We start from the raw sequence: 26,344 nt of genomic DNA, 5'->3' as shown, positions 1-26,344 counted from the left end.
ACTTTTTGATGTTATCAGCAAACTTTCCAATGTTAGCAACGTTTTAAAAACGCAATACAGACTTTAAAAATGGAAGAAAGATTTTTTTTTTTTTTCCCTTAAAGGCCTTTCCATCACATTGAAGGTTAATCTTTCACCAGAATGTTTCTGGCTTGTCTTTGTAACAAATTTCAGCGAGGCCTTCCTATTCTTCTTGTGAATAAGTCATTTACATCTTCTAGTCATTCTTACTGTTCATGATCACGACCTTCACTCCTGCCCTCTGGAAGTTGTAGCTGATGTCATTCATTGTTGTTTCATGGTTTTTACACCCCTGCAAATGTTTGTCATCCACTGCTGTTATTTTCTTAACTTTATGGAGCAGAGACTCGGAGGACTCAAGGAGACTCGAGTCACGATTGTAAAAGCTCCAAGATTTGATATAGATTTGGGACTAAAAGACTTGAATTAAGACCCGATGACTTGGAAGACTTGGTTGTTGTTCGTTTTATTTGAATGCTTGAAAGAGAAAACGTAAAATGAGTTGATGTATGATTAGAGTATTTGTCTGGAAATGGCATTGTCGTGATTTTAGGATTGCAATCATCCAACCGGCTTGAGGCATAAAAAGTACACCCTCTCAGATTAGATGACTCGTTCATCTCTTGTTGGCATGCCGAGTTATTTCTGTGGTTAAAAAAAAAGAGCCAATTTTCTAACCAAACAATGTTTGGAATGCAAAATTAATAACAGACAGTCAGACTTCAAGATGAGACTAACTCAACACTGTTGTGTCTGGAGTGGAGGACGAGGGATTCTAACCAGGTTGATTTTCATCTCAAATTCAGGGCACATGGACAGGTCTTTACTTACTTTTAAAAAATTATCCAAACATGAGGAAACCTACTATATCCTAGACTGCAAGTCGAAATACCATTCCACCATGACTAATGATCTTGAGGCTGGTGATCAGCAACTACTGACTTACTCCATTCAGTGCAAGGCATCAGAATAAGGTAATGTGCAGTTGTATTGTGTACTCACACCGACATATATTACGACTCTGTCAAACTAAATGTATTTTTCAGTTTTACAGTCCTAGGTAGATTATGACATGGACTATGAAGTTTACTGAAACACTTTTACATTCTCAATGGCTGTGGATTGACCCTCGAGGTCCAAAGATAGGGTCTTGCAACATATAGTATTTTTTGTGAATGTACGTGTCCATAAGAAGGTCATCGCCCTGTGGTCTTTTGGAGATACTCTGGCTGTCAAAGGAATCAGATTCATAATTAATATCTTGAATGCACGCTGCAGCACTACTGTATATACCTTGCTATACTCTGCTCCCCTGGCTCCTGTGCAGGAAAGCCAACACGTGTCCAAACTCGTAATACATGATTACTATAGAAACTGCAGTTGTGGTCACAATAGAAGACAGGGATTTATGACTGATCACTTGGTGTTCTAGACAAATCTCGGATTCACCGTGGTGTTTACAAATCGGTTCTGTCCAGAGGCTGAATAGATCCTACCTTTGATTTTAGAATAGAGGAAAAGGAATTTTTAATATTTGGGAGCCAATGTGGATTTTGTTTGATTTTATTATTTTTTTTACTGTATGCAGGCTTTCTTTTTAGGTCAAGTTTATTTATAAAATAAAATGAATATAAATAAATAAACTGGTTTTGACACTGGTGACGAATATTTTCAAGAATACCACCGCGGTCCAGTCGCTATTTTACTTGTATTATTTTCTTTTTTTATTTTTCTGGTAGTGAATAGAGATACTCGTTATAAACATTGCATTATTAAATATGTTGTACTCAGTCGTGCCTTGCATGATATTTAGTAAGTGCCTGCACATTTGGAGACAGGTTATTTCAGCCTTGTCAAGTCCACTTAGAACTTGTTCTCATTTTGCAAATTGTCAAGCACCTCTGTTGTCTTTTGCCTTATGAAAAAAAGGCAAACTCGACACTAGGTGTCAAATGACATGTTACATGTTCCCGTTCAAACAATTTTTTGATGAGTATTTCATGAGACAGTCTCAGTGGGGTAGTATAATGAATTAAAAGTCCAATCAAAAGACCAAGTCAGCCATCCGATCAACCTACAAAACACATTTGCATTCAATGTGGTGAAGGCAACTCATACTGCCCACGTGAAGTGCTTTTAATAGGACGCGTCAACTATAGGAGATGCTTTGCATTACAATTAACTTATCACTGCTGGGTTTTTTTTTCCAGCGTCCTTGTCAAGTACAAATACAACGCATATTGTAAAATGCAGACTACGTGCAGACGGAACGTGTTCCCAGTTGGCGCGGTTGAAGTGTTGGAAGTGGAGATTTTGCTCCTTCGCCCATCGTGTAGGTTGAAGTGAACTTTTGGCTGTGGTGTTACGGTGACCGAAGGTTGATGTTGAGAATCCACATGTATAAAATACTACTACGACTACTCAGTGAACCATCGCAGAAAAATAGAGCGTGCATTTATTTTTCGTAAAGCCTTTGGTGCTAATGTCAGTAGTTGTTCATCAATAAAGTTCAGGGCTTGATCGGGGTTATCCTCAGCAATCTATTTCCCTGATGAGGTAAAAGTGCTGAGATCAAAAGATTGGAGTACATTTCTCCAAGACGCTTTTCTTATTTGTCAGCTTTTTCATGAAGATCCTGGAAATCCTGCTGATGCCGGTGAGCCGCTCTTATTCGGCCTAATTTGATTTGGAGTCTATTGCGGCGGGCAACTTTGGGGATATTGCCAAAAGGCTTGCGTATTTGTGTGAGGGAGGAAGTGAGATGAGATTCATCGAAGATAAGTGTCTTCCTTTATTTATACCAATAGCACTGATAAGGTAGGCAGTGTCGTTCTTTATTGCTATCATTAGTTTTATTGGTGGTGTTAATGCTATGGTGTGTTCTTTTGGCACTTTGAAAGCAGAGAAGATTAGTGGATCAATCACAGTCAGATTTAGCTTGTGGAGGTAACCATTGAGTGAAATGAGGAAATGCAGGCGCAGGAAGCAGAAAAGGAAGCTAAACGAGGGGGGAAAATGATATGAACGGATTAAAAAAATAGATATATCACAAAAGTAGGCACGGAGGAGTTTGAAGTCAAGGGACAGAAGGCAATTGCGGAGAGGATGGATCGTCTCGGATAGTGTGATGCGATTATAAAAGTGATTTAAATGCAGGGCAAAACAAATGTGCACAATAAGGAGGAAATCCGTTTTTGTTTTGTTCTCAGAATGGAACGATAAGATGCCGGCAAAGAATAAGCGCGAGCGCGTTGCAAAAATATAGTCACCGGTTCCCCGGCAATAAGGAACTGTATTTAACGATGGGTTAAATTCTCCATTGAATGAATCTGGAAAAACTCAACTCACTGGAATAAATTGTAACAAACATAACTTGTATAAGCTCCGTGAAATGAAGACAAGCAAAGTGAAGTTGGAAACAAGGACGGAAAAACACGGGCAAAAGAAATATGGCGAGATTGGCAAGAGACAGACGGCAAACATTTTTAAAGAGTGATCTAAGGGGAAGATAGCCTGTCACTGGGGGGAACAATGACAGAGGATTAACTAAAGGCGATCAAAGATGACGAAATGTTGGACATTGTGTTGACATTGTAAAATTAAACAGAAGAGATTTCAGCTGTCATGGAAGAATGTGTTGATGGTTATTACCTCCCGTATATGGTCAGAGTCGAGACATGATTGTAGATTTACGGTGTTTAAGATATTTCTCTCTCTCTCTCTGGGTATGTCGCCCTGAGTGAGTGGGTGAGTGAGTGAGGTGACACAACACGATCACATGTGGAGACTTGTGTTGTCGTCGTGCTGCAGCGATTAGGGCTCAATATTGGCAGGATTTCTGACTTTCCCCAGCGGAAGAAACTAAAGCTGTGTTTTGTTGTGTTGTATTAGAGGAGCTCTGACTTGCTGCCATGGGGATGTGTCAATTCTCTACTTGGCCTATTTGTGTTTCTTCCTGGCTACTTGAGAAGAACAAGGTTGTCGGAAGAAAATGAGAAGCAAATAAGTTTTGTCAATGTCCACCATCTGAGATTGCTTGTTTCTTGGCATTTTGCTGTCTCAGCTCCATTTTGAAATGCTCAGACGACTCGGATGTTTACTTATTTTGGGTTTGTTTGCCACACTTTTTTTTAACGCATTAAATATATCATTTTCTATGACAGTATAATCAAAAGTCAGCTAGGTTTATCTTAAACGTAAAAGGTTGCACAGCAATTTATCGACAGTTTTCAGTTTATTTACTTGATGAGGTTATTCAAAGAATGTAGACCTTTCTGTTGAAGAGCTACACAATGACTTGATCGAAATTCATGACATTTTATTGAACTTCTTCACAGCTACGGTAATCGCCGTTTACAATCACGCAGAAGAACGGGGGTTAATTAGTTTGTCCGCGACCAAGGTGGTTTTGGTTTTTAAACAAGTTAAACAAATTTTTATTTGTGCACACATTCATTTTTTTTCCCGATTGCAGATCTCTCACTAGTGCATTTCTGAATGAATGACATAATCATTATAAAGGAGGAAAATTGCAATAATGTAACTAAGAGCAGCAAAGCCAGTGATCATAATCAATCCTTTTTGGTTTGCACATCACGAATTCTAGCCATGCATCTGTTGTTGCTCCTTCCATTATGTGTGCACTGCCTAGTCCGTCTGATTATTCCATCCAACTATTTTTTTTTTTTTTTCCAGACTGGGGTTTATTGTTGTGAAAAAGACCAAGGTAGCGTGGTGCTTCTCTCTTTTTGAGAGAACAAATCCAGCTCATAAAACATTCACACTCTTTGTTTCTCGTCCTTTCGGAGAGAGCAGATGGGTACGTGTTGTGTTGGTCTTCGTAGACCCGTCACCCTTGTCAAGCCACTGGTGCTTTAATGAGCTCACCTAATGACCCTCACTCAGTCTGGCTCTCTCAAACACAAAACCACCAGATCCCAGACTTCCTCTGTTTGGTCACGTGACGGCAATGTCGTACTTATTACGTATATTTGTTGACGTTTCTTTGATGCAATTGAGAATGCATCAACAGCGCCTCTGCTGGTTACAGCCATGTAGCGCGCTTTGACTCAATTGCTTTACGACGGGATGAATCAGCCGAGGATGAATTGGTCGATTCAATAATCATTCTTTGATTCTGCCCATTTCTCCTTTTCCTTTTCCTTCTAAATCTGTTTATTTAGATAAGCATTCGCATGGAACCAGTTTCCTAAACTTCCCCAGGTGAAAATCCAAATTCCAAATTCGATATGAACTCCTGCAAGGCAAACTAATGATAAATAACGCAGCAAACGTGCATTTGCTCCCACAAACGAGCATGCGACTCCATCATCTAGCATGCGGTGAGCAGTATTTACGACCTATCCCGCAAAGCAGCCATCAGGGCGACAGAGAGCTTTCGGTTTTTCTCATGGGGACGTCTCCCGGCGCCGGCCGTTTTATTCATGTTACCGTACGAGATTAGCTTGTGCCCATGAAGACTAATACATTTAAGGAGGTCCTGTGTTTCTCCCCATTAGTCATCTGTAGGTCGGACACCAGCAAAGCACACTTTTAAGGCAACTCTGCTCTCCATGTAACCAACAACTGTCTAATGTCCTTTGAATTTTTTCATTATGGAGTGTAATCACTCCACCTTACATCACCCCAAGACTGTCGCCTCTGTACTAAATGTGTGTGTGCACATTGTAGATTCCTTGGAGAGAGTACAGAGACCCACAAGGTTGTAAAGACTTGCAGACTTTTGACTCGACTTTTATCACCGCAGCGAAGCATTTTATTACCTGTTAAGTGTCTGTTCTTTAGTCATTTTACTGTAAACAATCGGAATGGAAATTCACTCGCCGTCCACTCGGCAAAGTGACTCCTGTGCGGCAGACCCGGGGGCCATCGTCGAGAGGACCTTCAACTGGTTTGTGGGTCAGGAAAGCTCTTGTTCTTTGCTTGAATGATTTTTATCTTCCACTCCTCCCCTTATTTTAGTCGCACTCATCCACTTATGTTTACGAGAGAGCCTACTAGAATACAAATGAGTCAAACCCTCCAGTGACTAATGCTTGATGTATTCTTTGTGTTATGCCATGGAAAGGGGTCCTTATTTCCCGAGATGTAATAACAAAATGATTTCTCCTCAAGAAGTCGTTTGACCATCAATCAATAATCTAAACCCCAAAAAAAACACAAACTTGAGAGTGAATCAAGACATGAATCAATTGAGTGATGACTGCTGGCTTTTTTTCCCCACTTATCAAATTTGTTGTGTTGCTCTTTAAAGCAAAGATATCAAACGGAAAGCCTCGGAGCTAACTAGCTTCGTTGCCCATGAAAGCAAATTAAATGTAACTACTGACTTCTAAATTCACTTATAACAGCATTCATCAAAGGCTCAAAGCATTTCATTATTTCCAATTTTAAATTCAATATGTATAACTGTGTGATAACTGAAGTTACTTCAAATTTAGTATGGACTCAATTTGAGTGGCTTGATTTTGTTTTCTCAGTAATTTGCTTGAAACTTGAAGGTTACGGCTTGAGACCTACTTCTGACTTGCACCTATGAGGCACCTCCGGAATGAACGATCGTCTTAATTAAACAACATTTCCAGGCAGGGTGTGTGTACGTCTGTTCTGGCATGAGAACGTCCTCTACAGGCATCGATCTCACCGACCCCCCCCCCCCCCCCCCCCCCCGTGGAGAGCCAGGTGCACCGATTTGGCTACCCCCTCTTCTGACATTAACAATATGTTCATTATGCAAATGTATGTTTGTGACCGGCTGGTGGCAAACTTGGGGGAGGCATAGTAGCCTTTTGGATTTCATTGTCCCTGTTGACGACCAGTAAGCAGTGACATCTCTGACGGTGGCTGAAATGAAAACTATCAGCAAGATGAGACCATTTGTTTCTCTCTTTACCGGGGAGGGGAGGAGAATCTCTTGAGTGACCAAAAGAAATCCAAAATATTTCCTTTCATTTGGCCTCCATTTCATTCACACACTTGTACTCAGTCTACAAACATAATCACAAATTCCACATTTCTACATCCTTCAATGAGGGATAAAATAAAACTTATTTTACCTTTTTATTAACATGGAGCACCTGATTATTCGGTGTAAACAACCAGTGATAGGATGTTAACATTATGAGTGTTTTTTTTTATCCCGTTGATTTTCTTAAGTAGGTCACGTTTCCCAACTATTTAGAATTTGCCCTAAGTGAGACGACAGCTCGTGCTGTGAAGCTGGCTGCCGTTAAAAGGGGCAACGAATAAAGGCCGCACTCAGCCGCAGAGGTGTTAATCTGGATAATTAGAACCGACGTTGATGTTTGGCAGAGCGATGATGGCTTTGGAGTCACAATGTAAAATTTGATATAGTTTTTTTGTTTAAAAAATGTGCGATGCTTTCACCCATTTCCAGCTCACGGTGTTCCTCTTCACCGAGTTGGCGATGAATATAAAATATGCTAATCAGGGAAAGCCATAATAATTAATTGATCATAGAAAATTGTGTTGATTGCGTGGGCGATTGAACCAAAATTTCAGCTCATTGGAAATCTTGCTTCTATATAAATAATGCATTGCCCTACTGTAAGACCTACAATGAACCATGGGCATTGAAGTGGAAAGTAAGCGGAAGGAAAAGAAGAAAGAATTCCTTTAGTGTGAAGAAATCGATGCAGCCGTGCTTCGTAACTTGCAGCTACTGATTCCCTGATTGATTTCCTATATGTGATTGTAGCAGTGAGACTGACCGTTGACGTATGTACTGCATAGTTGTGTGCGTAAACAGTATTAAGATTCCAGGTTTACTTGCAGAACGCCGATAAAAGCCCATCGCATTGACGTCCCAGTGGCGTTATCTACATAGTCGGCACAATCCTCGGTCTCTGGTGGATTGAAGAAGCCCTTGGGTTGCTTTTAGGTATGCAGCGTATCACCTGATTATTTTGTATTGCTAGAACAGTAAGATCATTACAAGGTTTGTATTCTTAACTCATAGTTTATGGTAAAACTATAGGTTACTTTTAGTATAAGCTGCATATCGGAGAGTCTGTTGTTTGTTAGCAATTTCACTCGGGTCTGGCGTCGGAATAGTACACTCGATTGCCTCGGCTCCAGGTGGAAGTGGATTATGTAACCCCATTAGAGCCTTTGCTTATTCTGTGGCTGCGTAATTTGCAGTTTAACTCCCTTTCCTTGCTGTTTTGCTACCATCAACCCCTGCACCTGCAAAGCATCACCGATTCCTGCAAACCTCTTATCAGTGTCTTTGCTCCCAGTGGAGTTGATAATGAATGTGGGAACTTGAGCCAGGAGAAATGGAGCATCTCCCCACGGGGACGGGGAAAAGCTTAGACTTCAATTAGCCAAGTAATGGGACAGAGTGGGATCAGTCGAGTAAGCTACAAAGACATAAAGTCTTCCTTTGAATCGAATAAGTCTTCCAACTGATGGCTGATTACCAGCAAGAGCTTTGTGATGATGATCATAATTATCAGGATGACACTTTAAATTACACCGCAGAATTTCATCCATTGGATTGAAAACTAATATGTCCGTGATCCGGGTGATCCAGATCTGCAAAATTTCAGAGGTAACTTGGTCCTTATATGATTGCATCAGCATTGCTTACTTTCAATTTTCAATATCATAAACCATTATGAATCCATTTAAAATATGTTAATTTAGAGAATAATTTTGATATTTAAATATAAATACATATTAAATATATTTTTATATGAATAATATTTACTGTATATTTTAGATTTATATTATTATTATTTTTTAGGTCTCAGTTTGGCTATGGAAATTTTCAATGACAAGTTAAATAAGCAATTATTCCAGTTGGTGGAATGTCTTTATTTCGAACTCGCGTTTCTTTGCCAGTGACAAATTGAACATCATACTGTAACCCAGAGAAGCCAACAATCTATATCTGTCACCTCTATGTTGCTTTAAATCCCAAACTAGTTGAGACCAAATCGATATTGCAGCCAAGTAGTGACCTCCCTTTTGCATCGGTGCGCACTAAATCAACAATCGTTTCCTCCAAAGCAACAGTGTGTTTAACACAATGAATAATAAAGACAACTGAGCCACCAGTTCATTGACTTCTTTTATTGGAAGCACACAAATAAAAGAAATTGCCCTGAATCAATGCTTGATTGGAAATGGAACCAATGTCAAAGTAGCCACAGGAAAAGCGCAACTCTAGCCTCTCTTCGCCCGCGAGGATGAAAAGAAGACAATTTGAGATTGTGGAGGCGGAGAAGTGCTGCTTTAGTTGGTTGAAATTGCATCTATGAGCAAAGAATGATAGATAGGCCAGTACTCATGAAATTCTTACCTCGAGAGAGAACCAGAGGATAAGGTTGTTTTCTTACACAGACATTCCCTTTTTTTTTTTTTTTTCTTGTTTGTTGTGTGTTCATAAAATGTTTTCAAACACCCAACTCCACCTCCTATCTTTGCCTTGGCAGACAACCGTATTGAAGGCTGGATTGGACTCATCATGGTGCAGCAGTTGAATGGCGGGATAGCTCGAGACATGGTGATGCCACACAAAAGACCGCCGCATGCATGCGTGACCCTTTCCCATTGTTACTTGAACCCTGTGCATTCATTCCTTAATCTTTGTTCTTGCCAATCTCAAGGAAACAGCCCTGGCCCCATGTGCTTGGTATTTGATTTGTCTTGTAATTTCTGTCAAATAAAATGTATTCATCTAAGTAGAAAAGAGCTGGGAAATATTTGGCTGGCAATTGAAAATAATTCAGGGCAGCACGGCTTACGGTAGTGTGTCAGTTTTGTGGTTTGAATTTTGATTCTGGTCGTCCCGATTGTAGTTTGCAAATTGAAATTAATATCCAATAATCAGATGCAAGCATGCCACTACAGTTTAGTAATTTAGTCTGTATCATAAAACACGCAGGGAGTCCCACAAGATCATTTTCCATTAATTCTAAAAACAAATGTAACCCCAGGATGGCGCTTATCAAAGACCCAATAATATTTAACCTACAAATGTGCAAGACACGTAGTAATAAACAATTGTTTGATCATTGCACTATAAATTTACTATGGTCCTCCTTGCAGGATTTGGAGGGAGGGAACCTTTGCAGTTCCCATTTTCGTATTATAGTGTCTTGGCAAGACACTTACTCAGTGTACTGTTCCGTTTTCTCAGATCGTTATCATTGATCAAAGTCATTGATTTCACAGGATTCATTAGCTTGTTATATCTAAACTGGATCAGTGTGAATTCGAAGCAATGCATCTTGTCAGTCAAGTCCTTGTTTTAAGGCAGTATTAGTATTCATAGTCATTCTTCCATTTTTTTCTTGCCTCTTTGTTTTTTATTGCGCCACAAGCTGCACTCAAATAAAAAAGAGCTTAGAAGTACAGTTAATAATTTAGGTAATAAGTAAATCTTACGACTGTTTTTCTCCATTATCACTTTTTCATGTTTATGTTACTGATATCACATTTATTTTACAGCAAAGTTTAAAGAGAATTTGGGAAGTTGTTTTCTGGGTGCTACTCACGTCCATGACTTGTAACAGTGTTGTGTTTTGTATCATTCTTTTTTTCTTGTGCTTCAGGTGTCATGGTCATTTAAGATGACATCCGTACCTGTGCTGGGCAAGTTCCGACCAATTGTGGGTCAGTGCTGCCAACAATGCACTCCAGACAGTCTGGTAAGAATCCAAGCAGAAAAAGAGAAAATCTTAAATGCACTTGAAATATACTTTGTGTTGGTATTCCGGTACCGTGGGCAAATATCTCCTTTGTCCTTTTCAGTCACGCTATCGTAAGACGTTTGGACGAAGCCCCCGCCTTGACTTCCACAATATTCTCTGTGTCGATGAAACTCACACCAGGTAACGTAAGATACAAAAGATAGGGCTGCACTGAGGTCAAAAGTATCGCCTAAATAATGTCAAAACGATAAAGGGGAAGAATACAAGTAGCAGTTGTTTTTTTTTATTGATCTTTGATTTCCATTTTGTTGTAGGTACAGAGGCTGGCTAGTGCGGAGGATATGCTGCGTGCTGTTTGTGAGTGGGCGCAAGGTTTATCCCAGTCCTGTTAACAGCCGGCAGGAGAGCATCTATGAGAGTAGCAGGTACCAGAGATGACAGAGCTTCTGGAGGAGGGCAGTAAATAAATGATAAGGGAAGATACAGAAAAGGTAATGAGATCCTCCCGTTCTGGGAAGAGAAAATGACCAAAGGAAAGCAGATAAAACACGCAAACAATGACAGAGAAGGAAGCCTATCACCTGGGGAGCGAAAGTGCGTAACAAGGGACAGCCATCATATTTTTCTGCCTTTTTGTCAATATGATTGTGTTGCTAACCCCCTTCACTCAAGGTAGTCCTACTGGGAGGGTTTTAGGATGGAAGAACTCGATTTAGCACTTGTTTAACTGTGCTTGTCTTTCAGTGTGAGGGAGGCTCTCGCAGCAAACCAAAAAGCGCCTGAGGGTGGTGAAACCCAAGGGCAGCTTCATCCCATCTCAACATTCCGCCCCCTAATTAATACCTGCATCTCCCCAAGAGTTCTACGGTGCGTTTTTCATCATGTCAATACTTTGAAGTTTTATGTTTGAAGCCGGTAGAACGCAAGTCGTTTTGCTTGTTCATCCTTTCCGGAACGTCAGACTAAAATTGAAAAAAGGTTTTCCATAGGAAACAATGTACATGTAATTTATTTGTTCCAGAATGCCCAAAATATTAACAAAAACGTTTCATGGAGAATAATTGAAGCTTAACATATATAAAAAAAAAATACTTTAGTAATCAAGTGGATTAATGAATATTTTCCCCGTATTGAAGACATTTAATGTATGCAGTTAGAATAGGAGCCATTTTCTGAGTTCCTTCTTGATCTCCAGCTTGTTTCTCACCTTCATAATCAAATAGCTCACATTATATCATAAAATGATATTAAGTGTAACAAAAAAGCCTCAAAATGAAACATGATCAAGATCTGCCTGATAGATAGCAACTGCGGTATGTGAGTGACTACTTTGAGGATTTCACTGCCTTCCTTGTTTGTCCATTATTGCTTTTCATGCGTCATTCCACTCTCGTCATCATCATTTTCATCTCCTTTTTTTTTTTCTTTTCTGTCCGACTACATTGCTGCCACTCTCCTCGTGACTAGATGCGTGGGCTGGGTGATGACGAAGATGTTTGCCGCTGTTTTTGCCAGTATTCAAGTGAACCTCAACCATTTTGAGGCTTTGCACAGAGCCTCAGAAGAGGTACACACTTCATCATCATACACACGTGCGCGCGCACACGCATATTCTTTCTGAAGCTGCTACCGTGCTCAAGCCATGAGTGTTTAGACTGACCATTTCTTATGATTGAAATCAGGCTATGGTATGTGTTTTAAAATTCTCTGATTTGTTCAGCACTTTGAGATTCTTTGCAATGTAAAGTGTAAAATAAAAATAATTATTATTATTCAGTGACTTTCTTTTGTCATGGACTACTACATAGTTGTCGTTATTAGCTAAATCAGACTAGTTAATTAACTATTTTGCATGTCCCTGGTTTCAATTGTATAATCGAATTATCTTTAGAATATTTTGACTCAATCCCTTGTGGAAATGTCATGTCATCCCTCATCTCTGTTATTAACTTTTGACAATAGAAAACAAATCAATAGAGGTCAGTGTCATACATTTTATTCTTTTCTCCCTGGGTGAAGTGTCAAGAATTTTGTGTCCACAGACAAAGAAAAGACGTTCTGAACCAAGTTTGGCCACCACGTCAATAAGAGGAAAATTACAAATGAAGTGAAGAATCCAAATGAAATGAACTAATGAATCATTTGAAAAGATTTAGGAAGAACAACAGAGGAGCTGTCAGCTAGAAGTACGAGCGGCAAATTAATTGAACTGAGATTTGACTCAATGCTAATGTGCGCGCTGCGTAATCTGTAGTCGCTCCAGTTAGCGCTACCCCTTCGCTAATAAAACATAGGTATAAAAGAATGAGATACTTAAAAAGCAGAACAATAAGCAAAGTAATAAGTCATTATAAAACCAGGTGACTCTAAAGAGTCGAAAAAGACTTTGGAGTTCTCTGCCTGATAGTTTTCACAGCTTATACTTCACTTTTCATTCGTCTTTTATTTCTCTGTGGATATCAAATGGAGATTGTTTTAATTAAATCTTCATTTCCTTGATACTAGTCATAATAATAACGTTTTTAAAGGATAGACACCAATCTCCTCCCCTAATCTCTGCACACCCGCGAGAGCCAGCATCGTTCCAAGTCCAATGGAACGGCAATGTGATGTATGTTGCTAATGCAAAGCCGCTTCCATGACACCATTCAGGGCTCGCTGCTGGTCTACGTGTATGTGCGTCAAAGCATGCTGGACAGCCTTCTCCTTTCTCTGGTGCTCTTCTGTAACAACCTGAGAGTCCCGTATACAATCTGTCCGATTCGAATCAACAACTCCTTCCTCAGGTACAAAACAATGATACACATTTCGTTCAGCGGTGTACAAACATCACTGTGATAACAAATGTATGAACAAAATGATTTTAAGGTTAGTTTGAGATAAAACTAGTTGTGGCAAGAAACAACCTGAACCTTCTTTTGCCAATTCTTCCCTCTTATGCTAACATGCTGCAACACAGTTCTCAGTTAGTCAGCTATCAATTAAGAACAATTTATCAGTTAATCAAGAAGTTGGTTATGATGCCCGTGCTTGCTCTTGAGATGTCTCAGATTGGTGTGGAATGATGCGTGGCAAATTCCCCTTTAGGGCGATCCTTCGCAAAATCGGCATGATCTTCTTGCCGCCGTTTGCATCCACTGAGCAGGATGCGGAAGCGGACAATCTGTACGCGCCTGTCATGACCTCTGTAAGTTTGACGTGTTGTCTCATGGCTGAGTGTGACTGTTTTCCTTTCTCTCCTATCCAATTTAAATGTCATTGAATGGCAGTCATCCGCTTGAGTTTCATATGCAAATCCATCAGCGGTTAAATCCGGTTCCACGCTCCCTTTTCTCTGAGTCACCACTTTAATGGAATCAAATAAATAATCCGTCCTCGCCGAACAATCTATTCGAGCCCGACAATTGCAGCAGTTCCTCATTAGCCGCGTGTCTTGAAACATACAAACGGCCTGTTCCCAAGTGAATGGAAATGAAGGCCTGGGTCATGAATCAGAAAAACATGATGCTAATGCATTTTGCTGGTGGATGAAAAAAGAAATCTTCAGGCTGGTGATGATATAAAATTGCTGGGTAAGCACAAGATAGCTACCTGGCCTTGTGATTTGTCTTTCAGTGTTCTTTTCATCCCTACCCAGTCAGCTCCTCAATCAAAATAAAAGCCGTGGTTTAAACTCTTCTTCCAACTCAACCCTCATCACACGCACCATTCCTCCTTTTGCAAAGAATTCGCTTTTACTCCTCAATTAATGCCACACCTTCATTTTTTATTTTATTTTTTTCCCTCTTCTCACATTTCTCAGTGCTCATCACCTTATTACCAGCTTCCTTTTTGTGTGCAGCAAGGGAGCCCTTAGTGCCTTGCATCATTTATCCGAAGATCTATTTCATTTGGAGGCGTAACAGGTTTTTATTAAGATCAATATTTTGTGATACGTCTTAATAAAAGCGCTTGGCCGGTCATCAATTCGCAAAACTACAATCTTGGTTCTTTATAAGAGACTCGTGTGTGTGTCCCCCCCCCCCCCCCCCCTTCCTTCTTTGATTGTTAATGTGAGAAAGCATATTGCCTGCGTGTTTGAAAGCTATTTTATTTATTGCTTCTACTGTGTGTCAACGTTAATAGACCGCTCTTGTTTATTGAGCGGACGCTCTTGTTTGTTTTTCTGTATCGTAACTTCATTTCCTGAACGTCGTAAAGTTTCCCCCACAGTCTGTTACGTCTGCTCCTCATCCAGTTTGCATTTTGACTGCCCCACACACATTCTTACACATTTTCTTCCTTCTCTGAAGGCCTTGACCTGTCATTTGGCTAATGTGTCATTTAAAATGCATGGCAGACATTTTATGCTAATTACTCCAGACTGTCACGACCTCCCGGACCTTCCTTGATACCATCGCTTAGCTCTCTCTTTCTCTCCTCCTCAGCTCATACGTGAGCTGCTACATGAGGGCCAATCGCTAAGCCTCGGTGTGTCAGCGGAGTCTGGTCAAGGGGGACAGTGGCTAGCTCGCATCAGGCAGCTCATCAAAGACGGCTCTGTCCCTGATATCTGTTTGGTTCCTGTGGGCATCTCCTATGATCGTGTGCCAGAGACACACTTCCAGGTAAATGGCTGTAAACACACAAAGCAGCCTCGAGAGTTTTACGAGCGCTCTCGGTGTACGTAATGAAAAAAAAACTAAATTAGGATGGAAGTTTTCGAGTGCCAGCTCATATTTGCATTCCTGCTGGCAATTGTTTGTTGTTTAGATGAGCTTTGCATGTCGTTGATGGTTATTTGCCGTCTTTCATCTGTGCGCTGGAGAGTGGGCGTAACTTCCGGCTAATTGCCATAAAAAGCTTCTTTGGCACACACTCGGCGTCACTGATCATCTGTTTATTTGTCGTCGTCGTCATACACACTGCTCATCAGCGGTACCGCTTAATGTGACTTCGAATGGCGAAGCCTAACTATGACATTATCTCCAAGTCACTGTGTGCCGCAGTTGTATTTAACGTTGTTTCCCCTTCATCCATCGTCTTACAGGTTAGCGATCTATTTGGCTGGCTGTTGTCTCTTCTTTGGAGGAAACCAGAAGGAATTGTCAGGATTCATCTTGCTCAGCCCTTTTCTCTTAAGGTGAACACCATTTAAGGAGACAATGAATCCTCACATCTCTAAAATCACTCCCATACTTTTCAGGAATTTGAGAGAAAAAAAAGACATCTCGTTATCAAACACTCCTGTTATTCTAATGTGTTTAATGTTTCTACAAGAGCCACAATGATCCATTAACCCTGGAAAAAAAATCGTCACACTAGAGTGGTGAGGCTCCAGCAGTCCTCATTAGTTTGTTCACCCTAAGCCCTGAACCAGACAAAAACACAAACGCTGTGCTTACATCAGCTTCCCCCAAACTTTTTTTACTTTTTGAAGTTCTGAGAGGCGTATGAGATACAATACACAAAAGGCGGAACGGATTTGCTTGCATGTACCATTGTGGCTGCCCGGTTCTTTCTGCACTGAAAAAAAGCCTTCCACCTCCATCCATTTATGAAACGGAGGCTTAAAATATGGCTTACTGTCATATAGAGTTAGTTGTAAATGTGCAACAAATCAATGCCGTTGGATGACTCACTGGGAATATAGACCCCCAAATACTATTGGACAACGAGTGCAATAGTGATAATAATTGATCATCTGTCCTTCAATTGTCACTGATTCAGATTTGTGTGTGCGTGTGCGCAGGAGATGTACGCATCAGGCGGGTGCAGAGTAGTTAAATGGCGCCCTCTACAGGACCTGTTGCTGCCTGTCATTATCAACGATAGGTAATCTAACTACACAACCCCAAACACACACTGACAGTTTGTCTTGGAAAAATCGCCGCAAGATTTGACTTTTGCCCAGGATTTGACAAATGATAAGAAATTTTCAAATCAGGCACTGACACGAAAAGTTGGTTGAACATCCTCGGTGAGCAAATAAGCTTCACGTCTTACAATCTTTGGAGAGCGAATGCCTGAGAAAACAACAACAGAGTGATTAAATGAGATGAGAAATGTTGGATAGTAACGAGGGAATAGTTCAAATGGATATTTAGCAGCGTGTAGTCATTTCATAAACTTTTGCTCCATGGCATTAACAAGCTTTGGTGCTAGCCATCTCGCTAGGAAATAATGAGGTAAGAAATTTGTATCATATCGCGATACTCTCGAGAGCTTTATGGAGTACGCCGAGGTCCGGCGGTGTAATTTTACACGTGATGAGCTTCTCTCCTTCACACGCTAATTCCTCGTCAATCAGTTGACTTGAAACGACTCAAAATGCCTTTAATATGTTGTTCTTAAATGAGACCGTGTTACTTTCCATTTCTTGTTGCTCATTGCACGACTGTACTCCATGGCCATCAGTTTCCTTCAGCCACCCACATCTTCTCCCCATGGTTCTCTCAAAGCCAATCCTCGTTTGTGTTCTCATAACGCCATTCAATAGCAGCAGGGCCACTCAATCAAAGGGGGCCACCTGGTCCAGTACTCACTTGTTTAGCTCAGTGTTCCGGAGGGAAATATGAGATACGGCTTAATACTCCGCTGTGCGCACTGGCGAGTCACCGTGTCCTCTTAATGTTTCGCTGTTGAGCAAGGAGTGTACACTAAAAATGTATAAGCCACAAGTGTAGCATTAACACAAACAAACAAAAATATCCACCTACACATTGGGTTGTATGTGTCCTAGCGAAGGATTGACACTCGATCCAAAATTGATACCGGCTGTTTGCTTTTCCTATCAAGCACTGCGAGTGAGTTTGGTGAAAGGAAGATGTGGTGGTTCCCGCCTTCTCGTTCTGTGTCAGAAAGCACAGAGCTAGCTCATCAGGAGAGTGAGCTCAACACTGCCATCGCTGTCCACCTCGTCTTCTGTAAGTCGGCGATAATGTTCCCCTGCTGGTCTGTAATGGAATCCCCGCGAGATGTTTTAATCCTGTTAGCAGTGTGTCATGGTATTTAGGATTTGTGAGTTGTGTTCTCATTCCCAGCTGTAATCTCCTGCATGGCTGTGATGTCCACCAGTCTGCTGTCCAGTCTTTTGCTCTACAGACACCGCAAGGTGAATGCTGTCAAACTTGCACGACCATATCAACGGTATTATTGATAGCCCTTGTGAAAAACAAATTTGAACGTTAACCGTCCTACGTATGCAGATACATTTAAAACAAACTATTATAAACTATTACGTCTATAGCCGTCAATGGTAGTGAATGAGTTATTCGTGGAAATATTCGGCAAAGACTTTCCATGACTATAGTTAGCTCATCACCAACACACAAGCTTGTCTGCGTCGAGGTGTATCACTTCAACAAAGTTCCTGACCACCAAGTACTGTACGACATCTGAGAGAACGAGGAAATTCGGAGACTTTTGAGTCATAACGTTCCAAAACTTTGGTGCAATTGTTCCGCAACTTCATGGCATTGGTGAGAAGTTCAACTGTATTCCATGGAAAAATTCACGGCATGAATTTCAATTCCTGGTTTGTTTCGGCCAGGGTGTGAGCACGTCCATCTTGTGTCGTGATGTCAGCTGGCTCACGGAGGAGCTCTTGTTTAGGAACAAAGATGTCGGATTTGGAGGAAGTCTAACAGAAGTGGTCCACTACGCCGTCACGCTGCTCACCCCTCACCTCATCATAGCCGCAGTACCTTCAAGGTCCGTTCTTCTGAAATCAAAAACAGATGAATCTGACTTGAGCCACTTTCCATGCCTTTCTTTTGACCTCTAGGCAAGACCCTTTGATTGTACCTCGTCCTACTCTTGCTAGCACACAGCACCTGGACCTTCAGGCGCAGATTGTAACCCATGCTTTTATTTTGGAAGCAGTTGGTGGTGAGTGATTCTGCATGCATGTATTTTGGTACCATGGCTGTACTTTTCACTTGAACACTTAAAGCCCAAAAGCCATTTGGAGACCTTATGTTCTCTTTGCATGCTGGCGTTGGTGGGAAGCTTTGGCTGCGACTTGTGTCAGTTGCCATGGCAGAACGGAAAATCCATTTGATATTTTAAAAGTTGCACCGCTTAAATACTCGAAAGCGCCAAGCGATGTAACAAGCAAAAGATTGCCAGTTAGCTTTTTTTTGTCGAAAGCCACAAACAAAGTCTTTAGTGGCCGTAATTTTTTGCCCCCCGGCTTGAATTGCTGAGATTTATGCTGTCATTGCAAAGTCAGTCATGCATGACAAATTGACTAGGAAGCAACCAGATCTGCTTATCTTTGAGAGCAATAAAATAATAATAAAATAATAAAAAACAGCAAGCGGTCAGCATTCTAAATTTCTCCCTTCTCAGCAGGAATATGGCATTGTTAGGAAGCTGTGCTGCCTTTGCTAAAGTTTACATTCCAATTACGCTGTTTAGGTGTCCTCGTGCTTGTGCTTCATTGGAAGTGCCACAAAGGCCACGATTTTAAATCATACTTCTTTATGCAACTCACAACAATTTAATTACATTATGTTTATGGTTCACAGTTAGAGAATAACATATAAGTTATTGTCAGATGGCAAAGAACCAAATTGTTAAATTTAACAAGGCATTTGTGCTTCATAAAATTAGTTAACATAACATGCATCAATAAAGTCATGTCAGATATACGAGTTAAGTGATATTGACGAGTGCTCATTTTCTCCCTAATAAACCCAACTCGGCAGGGGAGACAAATCCTTGATAAGCGCTCGTTTTGTGAGGAAATGGTCGTGACTGTGAAAAGAAAAAAAATTCGGGATGAGCGGTTGCAGAAGTGTTCCTGGCTGAGGTATTTCAGGGAGGCAAATACAGTGCATTTATTTAAAAAAAAACAAGACTGGCCTGTGTATTGTTTTGCCAGAGGACATTATCAATGTTGCAAGAGCTCCAAATTTCCGCCCTGTAACCTGATAAAAAAAAGAAAAGTCTCTATTTCATTTAACCACCGTGGGACATGTCATTATGTACTTTTATAAATGTGTTTTCCTTTAATTGCGCAACCGCTCTTTCACTATCTTCTGCTAAGCCAACTAGTTTTCGGCTTCTATCAAAACATGATTGTACTTTCTCTCAATCTCAGTCCCCACACTCATGCTTGATCCACTGACTCTCCCCTCCCACATTTGTTCTGTAGATTGCTCTTATGTTTTCCTAATCTTTCCTTTTTCAATGTAGTGGTCAAAGCTGTTCTTGAGAGCCTGGTTTCTATCTTCGCTCCAACCTCAGTGGGCCCTCGAAAGCTAATATGTTTCACGTCCTTTTCTCTCACTCACACATTGTGTCTCCAGAGCCTCCTTTTCAACAACACAGTAGATATTCTTCTGGTCCTACTCCTAAGTCGTGAAAACACACAATATCGCTTGTCTGGAGCGGCGCACTCAGACGTTTCTCACTTGCTGAAAAGTGTAGTTTGAAAAATGTGTTAACAACTACGGTACTTCGAAAGCTCAGATGATAAAGGAGCAAATGTGTCGTGTCGTAGAATGAGGAGGAGAGAAATTCGCTCTAAATTCCTAACTCAGTGCTGCTGCTTTACCGTCTTTGCTGTGCTAGCAACTATTAACTTGCGCTAGGTTGATGACACAGATTTGTAGCTATTTACAAAACGCTTCACTGAATGTTGACTCTGTCAATATCATTTGCATTTTGAAGCACATAGTGGGTTTTTTGTTTGTTTGTTTTGTTTTTTAAACCACCATGTTCGGTAAGTACCTTTTGATAATGGCTCTCTGTGCGTGATTCATTATGTAAGCACGGTTTATTTTGGTTGCGGAAGTGCAGGTTGTAGGCAGTGGGCGTTAGGAGACATTTGGCTTTGCCCTCAACTACTTGAAATAATCCCGAACTATACTCAGTGAATACTTTAATAGATACCCCTGCGCATCTTCTATCCGATAAGTTCAAATGAATCTACCTTCACACATCAAATTGATTCACCGAGGTATTCGTTTAACAAAGTTTGGATTGCATGAATCACACTTTATTTTCTCCTTCCAATAACTAAATTGTGTTTATGGAGTGATTCAAACTCACCTCTTTTTTTTGGGTCAATATTTTCATGAATATGTCAATTGTCATTTAGAGGTGGCAACAAGATGTCTGCCTCTGGCTCACCTGCAACCGTAGTGAGAATAAGTGGTACGAAAACTGGATTTTGGGAGACCCCTCTCAAATCAATTTCACTATCCTAAGGCAGGATGAGGATACAGAATTACAAGGTTGTTGTTTTTTTTTCCACGCTATCTAATGTGATGGCGATTTCAAGGATAATTTTGATTGTCCCTTCGAGGCACAATATTAGCAACACCCCTCCATTGGTTCCTCTGTTTCATTCCATTATGTTAACTTATACACTAGATTGCCACACTGCGTGAGGTGACCTCACCCTCTTTCAGGCTGTCCATTATGGCTACCATATTTATGTCTATTTTCACTTGTTGGTGGAGTAATGCATATTTTTACCCCAGCATGTGCCGTGTCAGCTATGCTATCCGAGATTGCCAGCAGTGGCATCAGCAGCAAGGTGAGGGCTGACAGCGCAGATGGAGACCAGGTCAAAGGTGACTTGGAGTTTGATGTGGTCCTCTGCCAGTCGGAGCTGACTGAAAGGGCCCTGCAGCTCTGCCATCTCCTGCCTCCGGGCTTTAGACCAGTGAGTTTCCATTTGCATCACACACACACACACACATCCGGCGTGTCTCGTTCAAGGCGTGTTTAATGGGGCCGAACGGTGACTCACCCCGCGCCGCGCCGCGCAAACGTGCGCTGGTGCCGTGTGTTTGTGCGCACGTCCATGTGCACACAATCCATCACGTTGACTTCAAGGGCTCCGAATCGGAGGCAGATATACTGCGCCCTTCTCTGTTAGCCCACCTTTCATTTGAGCAGCCGCTATTTCTTTTCTACTCTGCTCCACGGGAAAATAGCGCTCCCACTCCACCATCCCGATGGCCGACGGCGCTTCCCTCCTCTGATCTCATCTTCGTCTCCACCTCGACGTCTATGCTCTTTGTCACCTGTCTTCCTCCGATCATCTTCCACGGGTGATGAGACTGAAGCTACTTGCGCCTCTTCTCTCACCTTCTCTATCATTTATTCCCAATTTCTCCAGCCCTGCCAGTCTTCTCAAAGTTTCGCACTGGATGCGATTGACAGTTTGGTGCGATGCGGCATCCTGATCATGGAAGAAGTAAGATGTATTTTTCATACTGAGACATAACGCAATTCCTTCCAGGGCACCAATCACCCACTGTTTTGTTTGAATGTAGAATATCCTTTTCGCATTGAAATCATTTATAGCAAATCGTTGCTATCTGCAAATCTGCTTTGGTTCTTATAAGAAAATATATATGTTCTTTATCTGCAGGTTCAGAAGGACGTTCCAATCTGTGATTTCTGGAAGAGAGAGGGCGCCCTGACCTGGACCACCACAGATGGGTCGTACCAAAGCGATTCAGATTGTGAGGAGCGGGACTTGTTGTCCTACAAGGTAGCCAAACTGTACTATAGTTTTTGTTTTGGCTCCATCACTGAGAAGCACCAGAGGTTCCACTGCATCGAGGGAGAAACCAGTGGGATATTGACCCAGTTAGCAGTGGATGGCAGCTCGCGGGGGTGAAAGCAGGCCACGAGAAAACTGGCAAAGTGGCCGCACAAAAGAGCCATTTGATGCGAGTACATCTGCATAACAAAAGCAGCCACGCAGGCGAGACGCATCGCTTGAATACCAATTAGCAATATGTGTGTCAGCTTTAATAGAAAACGGTCCTGAATGTTAGGTGTGACTTTTCAAAGCTTCGCGGGGCAACTAATCAACTCGCAAAAAAAAGAGCGCAAAGTGATTTGGCGGCGGACCGACGTCCACAAAGCACTCCATTACGTTTGCCTCTTTTCTTTGGACTTTTTACAACAGAACAATAGTCCATTATTCAAATCTTCTCTGGCGAGTTCTTTTTTAGCTATATATTTTTCATTCAAATATTGTTCTCACCTTAAGCTTGGAGAGGGATTGTGAGTGCAGCTCTGTCCTCAGAAAACATTTTCAAAACCACAATTGCATGGCGAGCGGCCCTCTCGTAAGAGGTCTTTCCTCAGTGCTCGGTCTTGATTTCGAAAGACATAAAGGAGCCAAAAAGTTAATGTTTTACTGCTGCTATATTTGGAGATCCAAAATGTTCTCCAGCTCTGGTTTACTTGAAAGCCTACTTTTGTTAAATAAGACTAAATCTTCACTGGAAATATAATTCAGTGCATGTAATGCACACGTCTAGTAAAAAAAAAAAAAAAAAAAAAAAAAAAAAAAGAATTAGCTTAGAATATGACTTTGGTTAGCTGAAATGGCCTTTTGCACCATTTTGTGCAGGAAAATATTACGATTCCCATAAAAGGGAAAAATATGTCAAGATATATGACAGCTTCCTTTGAATCTCTGACCTTTACACTGGAAAAGTCACCGTATCACTCAAGGCAATATCTGATGAAAATGTCACGGTACCCTGCTTCCACGTTGTTGTTCACTCGAACGTGAACCTCCGTACGAAAGTAACGGAGACGTCGTCTGGAGCCATGAATGTTTTTATGAACTTTTGTAATAACAATCCATAGCACAGTCGCTGAGCTATTTCAGTCTGAGGCCAAAAAAAGAAATGAGCCGACAGGCTGGCGGACAAAATGACAGAAACCAAAATTAAAAGACCTCATCTGCTGTATTTCTGCGTGGCTTGACATGCTAGCTGACAGTGACTTCTCACAAGGTTTTAAGCCTGGAGGAGAATGTTCTTTCATCCAGTCATCCTTCCATTGACATTCCCATCATGCTCTTTCTTGCCTGGCCATTCGTAGATAAGCCAACCAAATCAGTGTCCCGACATGCTGTTCTTCCTCTGCAACATGCTTGCCGGACGTCTGAGGGCTCTCTCCTGGACCACCGCTTTCTTGGACCACCTAAAAACTCCTCTGCCAGGTTTAGTTTATTTTAACTTTACCTTTCCTTGAGCAATGTTTGCCTGAGACACAAGTTATCCATCTTATGAGTTTTTTTTAAGATAAAAGCTTTTTTAACTCCATGTGCTCTTAGTATAATTCATTTTTGATAATGTAGCATTGTTTTCTATTGCTTATATAATACAGAACAATAAATGACTTTCCAGACTGTTTTGAACATTCATGTGGAATAACCCCCCCGCCTTCTTTCCGGTAGAAGGTGATTTTGTGACTCAGCTGTGCTCACATCTGTGTGATACAGCAAATAAGAAGAAACAGCACTACGGTGAGCACATCCCCCTCAAAAAAACAAAACGCCTCTGCACATAGAAAGACAAAATTCTAATTGAAACCACTCAGAGTTACGCAATGTAAAAAAAATATTCAACCAATCCCGCTGGTAATGGCTTTGTTCCATTATTCCGACCTGTTATTTTCTTTATCGGCTATACGTCTGTTCTTTTGAGTGATGCGTGCCTTTGTGCGCTGTCTTGCAGAGAGCTGCTCACAGGAGGCTGCTCGAGCTGCAGTTGGAACACTAATAGACTTGGGGGTGAGTGACAGGCTTTATATATTCTATGCTGTGTGTGTTCAGAGAAAGTACTTTGTCATAAAATATATATTATACATATACTTAAACGGCATTGCGTCAAGTAACTAAAATCAACTTTTTCTTGCCCTTCTGGACTAATGTGAATATTGCCCCAAAGTATCTCATTCAACTTTTGAGCATGTTTCAGGGTTGTGATGGTGACCCTCATCCGAATGAATAAAACAGAAACGTTGTCAGGGCCAGATAAATGCTTGATGATCGCAGTTTGAGATTCAGTGCGAGAAAAAGAGCCACGAGAGGTCATCTTTCACCTAGTAATAGATACCTGTGATGTTCCAAGACAAAAGAGAAGGCGTTCCTATTGAACATCTCCACAATCTACAAAGAACTGGAGCGAAATGGATTCTCCTGACGCGAGGCTCGGCGAGGCCACTCGTAGCACCCCATGTAGTGCGCATCAAAGTCTCGGAACACTCTCCAATCTCCCGCTCTTACATTTGACGAGTCAGCCCTTGAGCCTATGCAGCCATCAGTCCGCTCCGTCTTTGCGAGATGGGAATCGCTGCCTTTAAAAATAGACCTTCATTGACCTATATATCTGAAATGACTTGTAAAAGGCACTTTTAATTTGCTTCTCAGGGTCATCATCATCCGTCAAACAATTGCTGTCTTGGTATTTTTAAGAGTGGATTTGACTGAAAAGTGGGCACGTTAAGGAAAATTTTTTTTTTTTTAGTATAATTCAAGAAGTTGATAAAAAATAAGACCCTCTCACGGTATATCTGGGCCATTCCAAAGAATCTGTGCCTATGGCATCCCCAGGAAATAAGAGGTACCGGTAGCTGTTAAATAACTTAATAAATACAACTTCAAAGATGAGTTTAAACTACTTCAAACACCAGAAAGTAGCATTTGTTGCCTGCCCCTACTTCCTTAAATTAGGCTTTGCCCTAAAATGTGAAAATATAAATTCTTAAGAATTTTGTACGCGTGTGTTACTTCTCCTCCCAACTTTTATTTTTTTAATTAAATAATTCATTTAAAAAGATTCATTTTTATTTCCTTTTGTTTTTTACTGTTGCATTCCGAGAACTAGGGGATATGGATGTGCACAAGGCTCCTTCCTTGTCAGAGAGATCACAGTCTCAAGATTGAAAATGATCTTTGAATAAAATATCAGATATTAAAAATGAATTAGAGGCATCAGAAGAAGGGCTTTGGGCATAGTATCGATTCAGCTCTGGTATTGGATCGAAATGGATTGTGCCACTGTACATAATGAAGCGGCCAGTCAACAGAGCTGTAAGGAAGCAAATCAATAAATAATATACGAGTGGAAACGGTTGCAGATTTTTGTGATTCAAATGTGATTGTTTCTTTGTTGTTGTTGTTGTTGAACAAATTAGACCAGACTAAATTTGAATGCAGAACTTAGGCGATTTAGATCCTGCTGTGTGAAACAGTGTTACCTTTACAAGCGTGCTCACCATGTTTGCACTCCCATCAGGTCCTCATGGAGGAGCGGTGGGAGGGAGGAGTCTTCCTTGGGGTCACACCTTTGTTCCAGTCGACACAAAACCGGCAGAAACTGCAGCGCTTCATCTCTCAGTACCTCTGCGATTAATATGTCAAACTGTCGCGTTCGGTGCTTAACTGTGTTTTCAGAGTCAAATGTTTGGTTTTAGAGTCCATGTTGAGGTGCCAAGGCTTTTGGGGTTAATCGCATTGAGAGATTTTTAGTTATGAGACAGTGATTTCAAGTTTTGCCTCGGTAATAGCATTAGCATAAAGCTGCAGGAGATGAGGATTGCGGTTGCTGTGATCAGCAACGTAGTATGATGATGCAGCGTGCTCCCCCCTGTGTTCATACTGTAACCAGGGCGCTTTTATTTGTAAACTGATCACATTTCAGCTGTTCTTTTTTTTCCTACTCTTACCAAGTAGATTATCTGATGTGTCCCATGCTAATGAGGCCCAATTCTCTTCATCTCATCGTTATTAAACTGCTCTCACTTGAGAGTTTTTTTTTTTTGTTATTTTGTTTATGAAGTCTTCGGGTATTTCATTAGTGCAATTATTTTCC

General features: G+C 41.1%; 1 protein-coding gene across 1 annotated transcript; it reads left to right on the top strand.

Annotated features, from left to right (window-relative positions):
* The first annotated feature begins 756 nt into the window (after positions 1 to 756).
* On the top strand, positions 757 to 26,204 carry gpat2 (glycerol-3-phosphate acyltransferase 2, mitochondrial). Its single transcript, XM_061279905.1, has 23 exons — positions 757 to 995; positions 9,501 to 9,571; positions 10,623 to 10,718; positions 10,822 to 10,901; positions 11,036 to 11,146; positions 11,466 to 11,588; positions 12,189 to 12,288; positions 13,374 to 13,507; positions 13,809 to 13,908; positions 15,149 to 15,328; positions 15,751 to 15,843; positions 16,453 to 16,535; positions 17,499 to 17,626; positions 17,744 to 17,814; positions 18,253 to 18,413; positions 18,487 to 18,590; positions 21,194 to 21,378; positions 21,838 to 21,915; positions 22,093 to 22,215; positions 23,568 to 23,688; positions 23,926 to 23,994; positions 24,206 to 24,261; positions 25,769 to 26,204. The coding sequence occupies exons 2-23, from the start codon at positions 9,533 to 9,535 to the stop codon at positions 25,883 to 25,885; spliced, it is 2,352 nt and encodes a 783-aa protein (XP_061135889.1). The 5' UTR covers positions 757 to 995; positions 9,501 to 9,532; the 3' UTR covers positions 25,886 to 26,204.
* The last annotated feature ends 140 nt before the right edge of the window (positions 26,205 to 26,344 follow it).

Source organism: Syngnathus typhle, linkage group LG5 (assembly GCF_033458585.1).
Source record: "Syngnathus typhle isolate RoL2023-S1 ecotype Sweden linkage group LG5, RoL_Styp_1.0, whole genome shotgun sequence".
Classification (NCBI taxonomy): domain Eukaryota; kingdom Metazoa; phylum Chordata; class Actinopteri; order Syngnathiformes; family Syngnathidae; genus Syngnathus; species Syngnathus typhle.
The sequence above is the reverse complement of the archived record's forward strand: the minus strand, read 5'-3'. Positions and strand labels throughout refer to the sequence as shown.

Bases quoted from the DNA above. Each gene is read 5' to 3' on its own strand.
- gpat2 (XM_061279905.1), top strand. From the start codon at position 9,533: ATGGTGCAGCAGTTGAATGGCGGGATAGCTCGAGACATG. The intron at 21,379-21,837 runs GTGAGTTTCCAT...CAATTTCTCCAG, and splicing joins TGCCTCCGGGCTTTAGACCA to CCCTGCCAGTCTTCTCAAAG. The intron at 21,916-22,092 runs GTAAGATGTATT...CTTTATCTGCAG, and splicing joins GCATCCTGATCATGGAAGAA to GTTCAGAAGGACGTTCCAAT.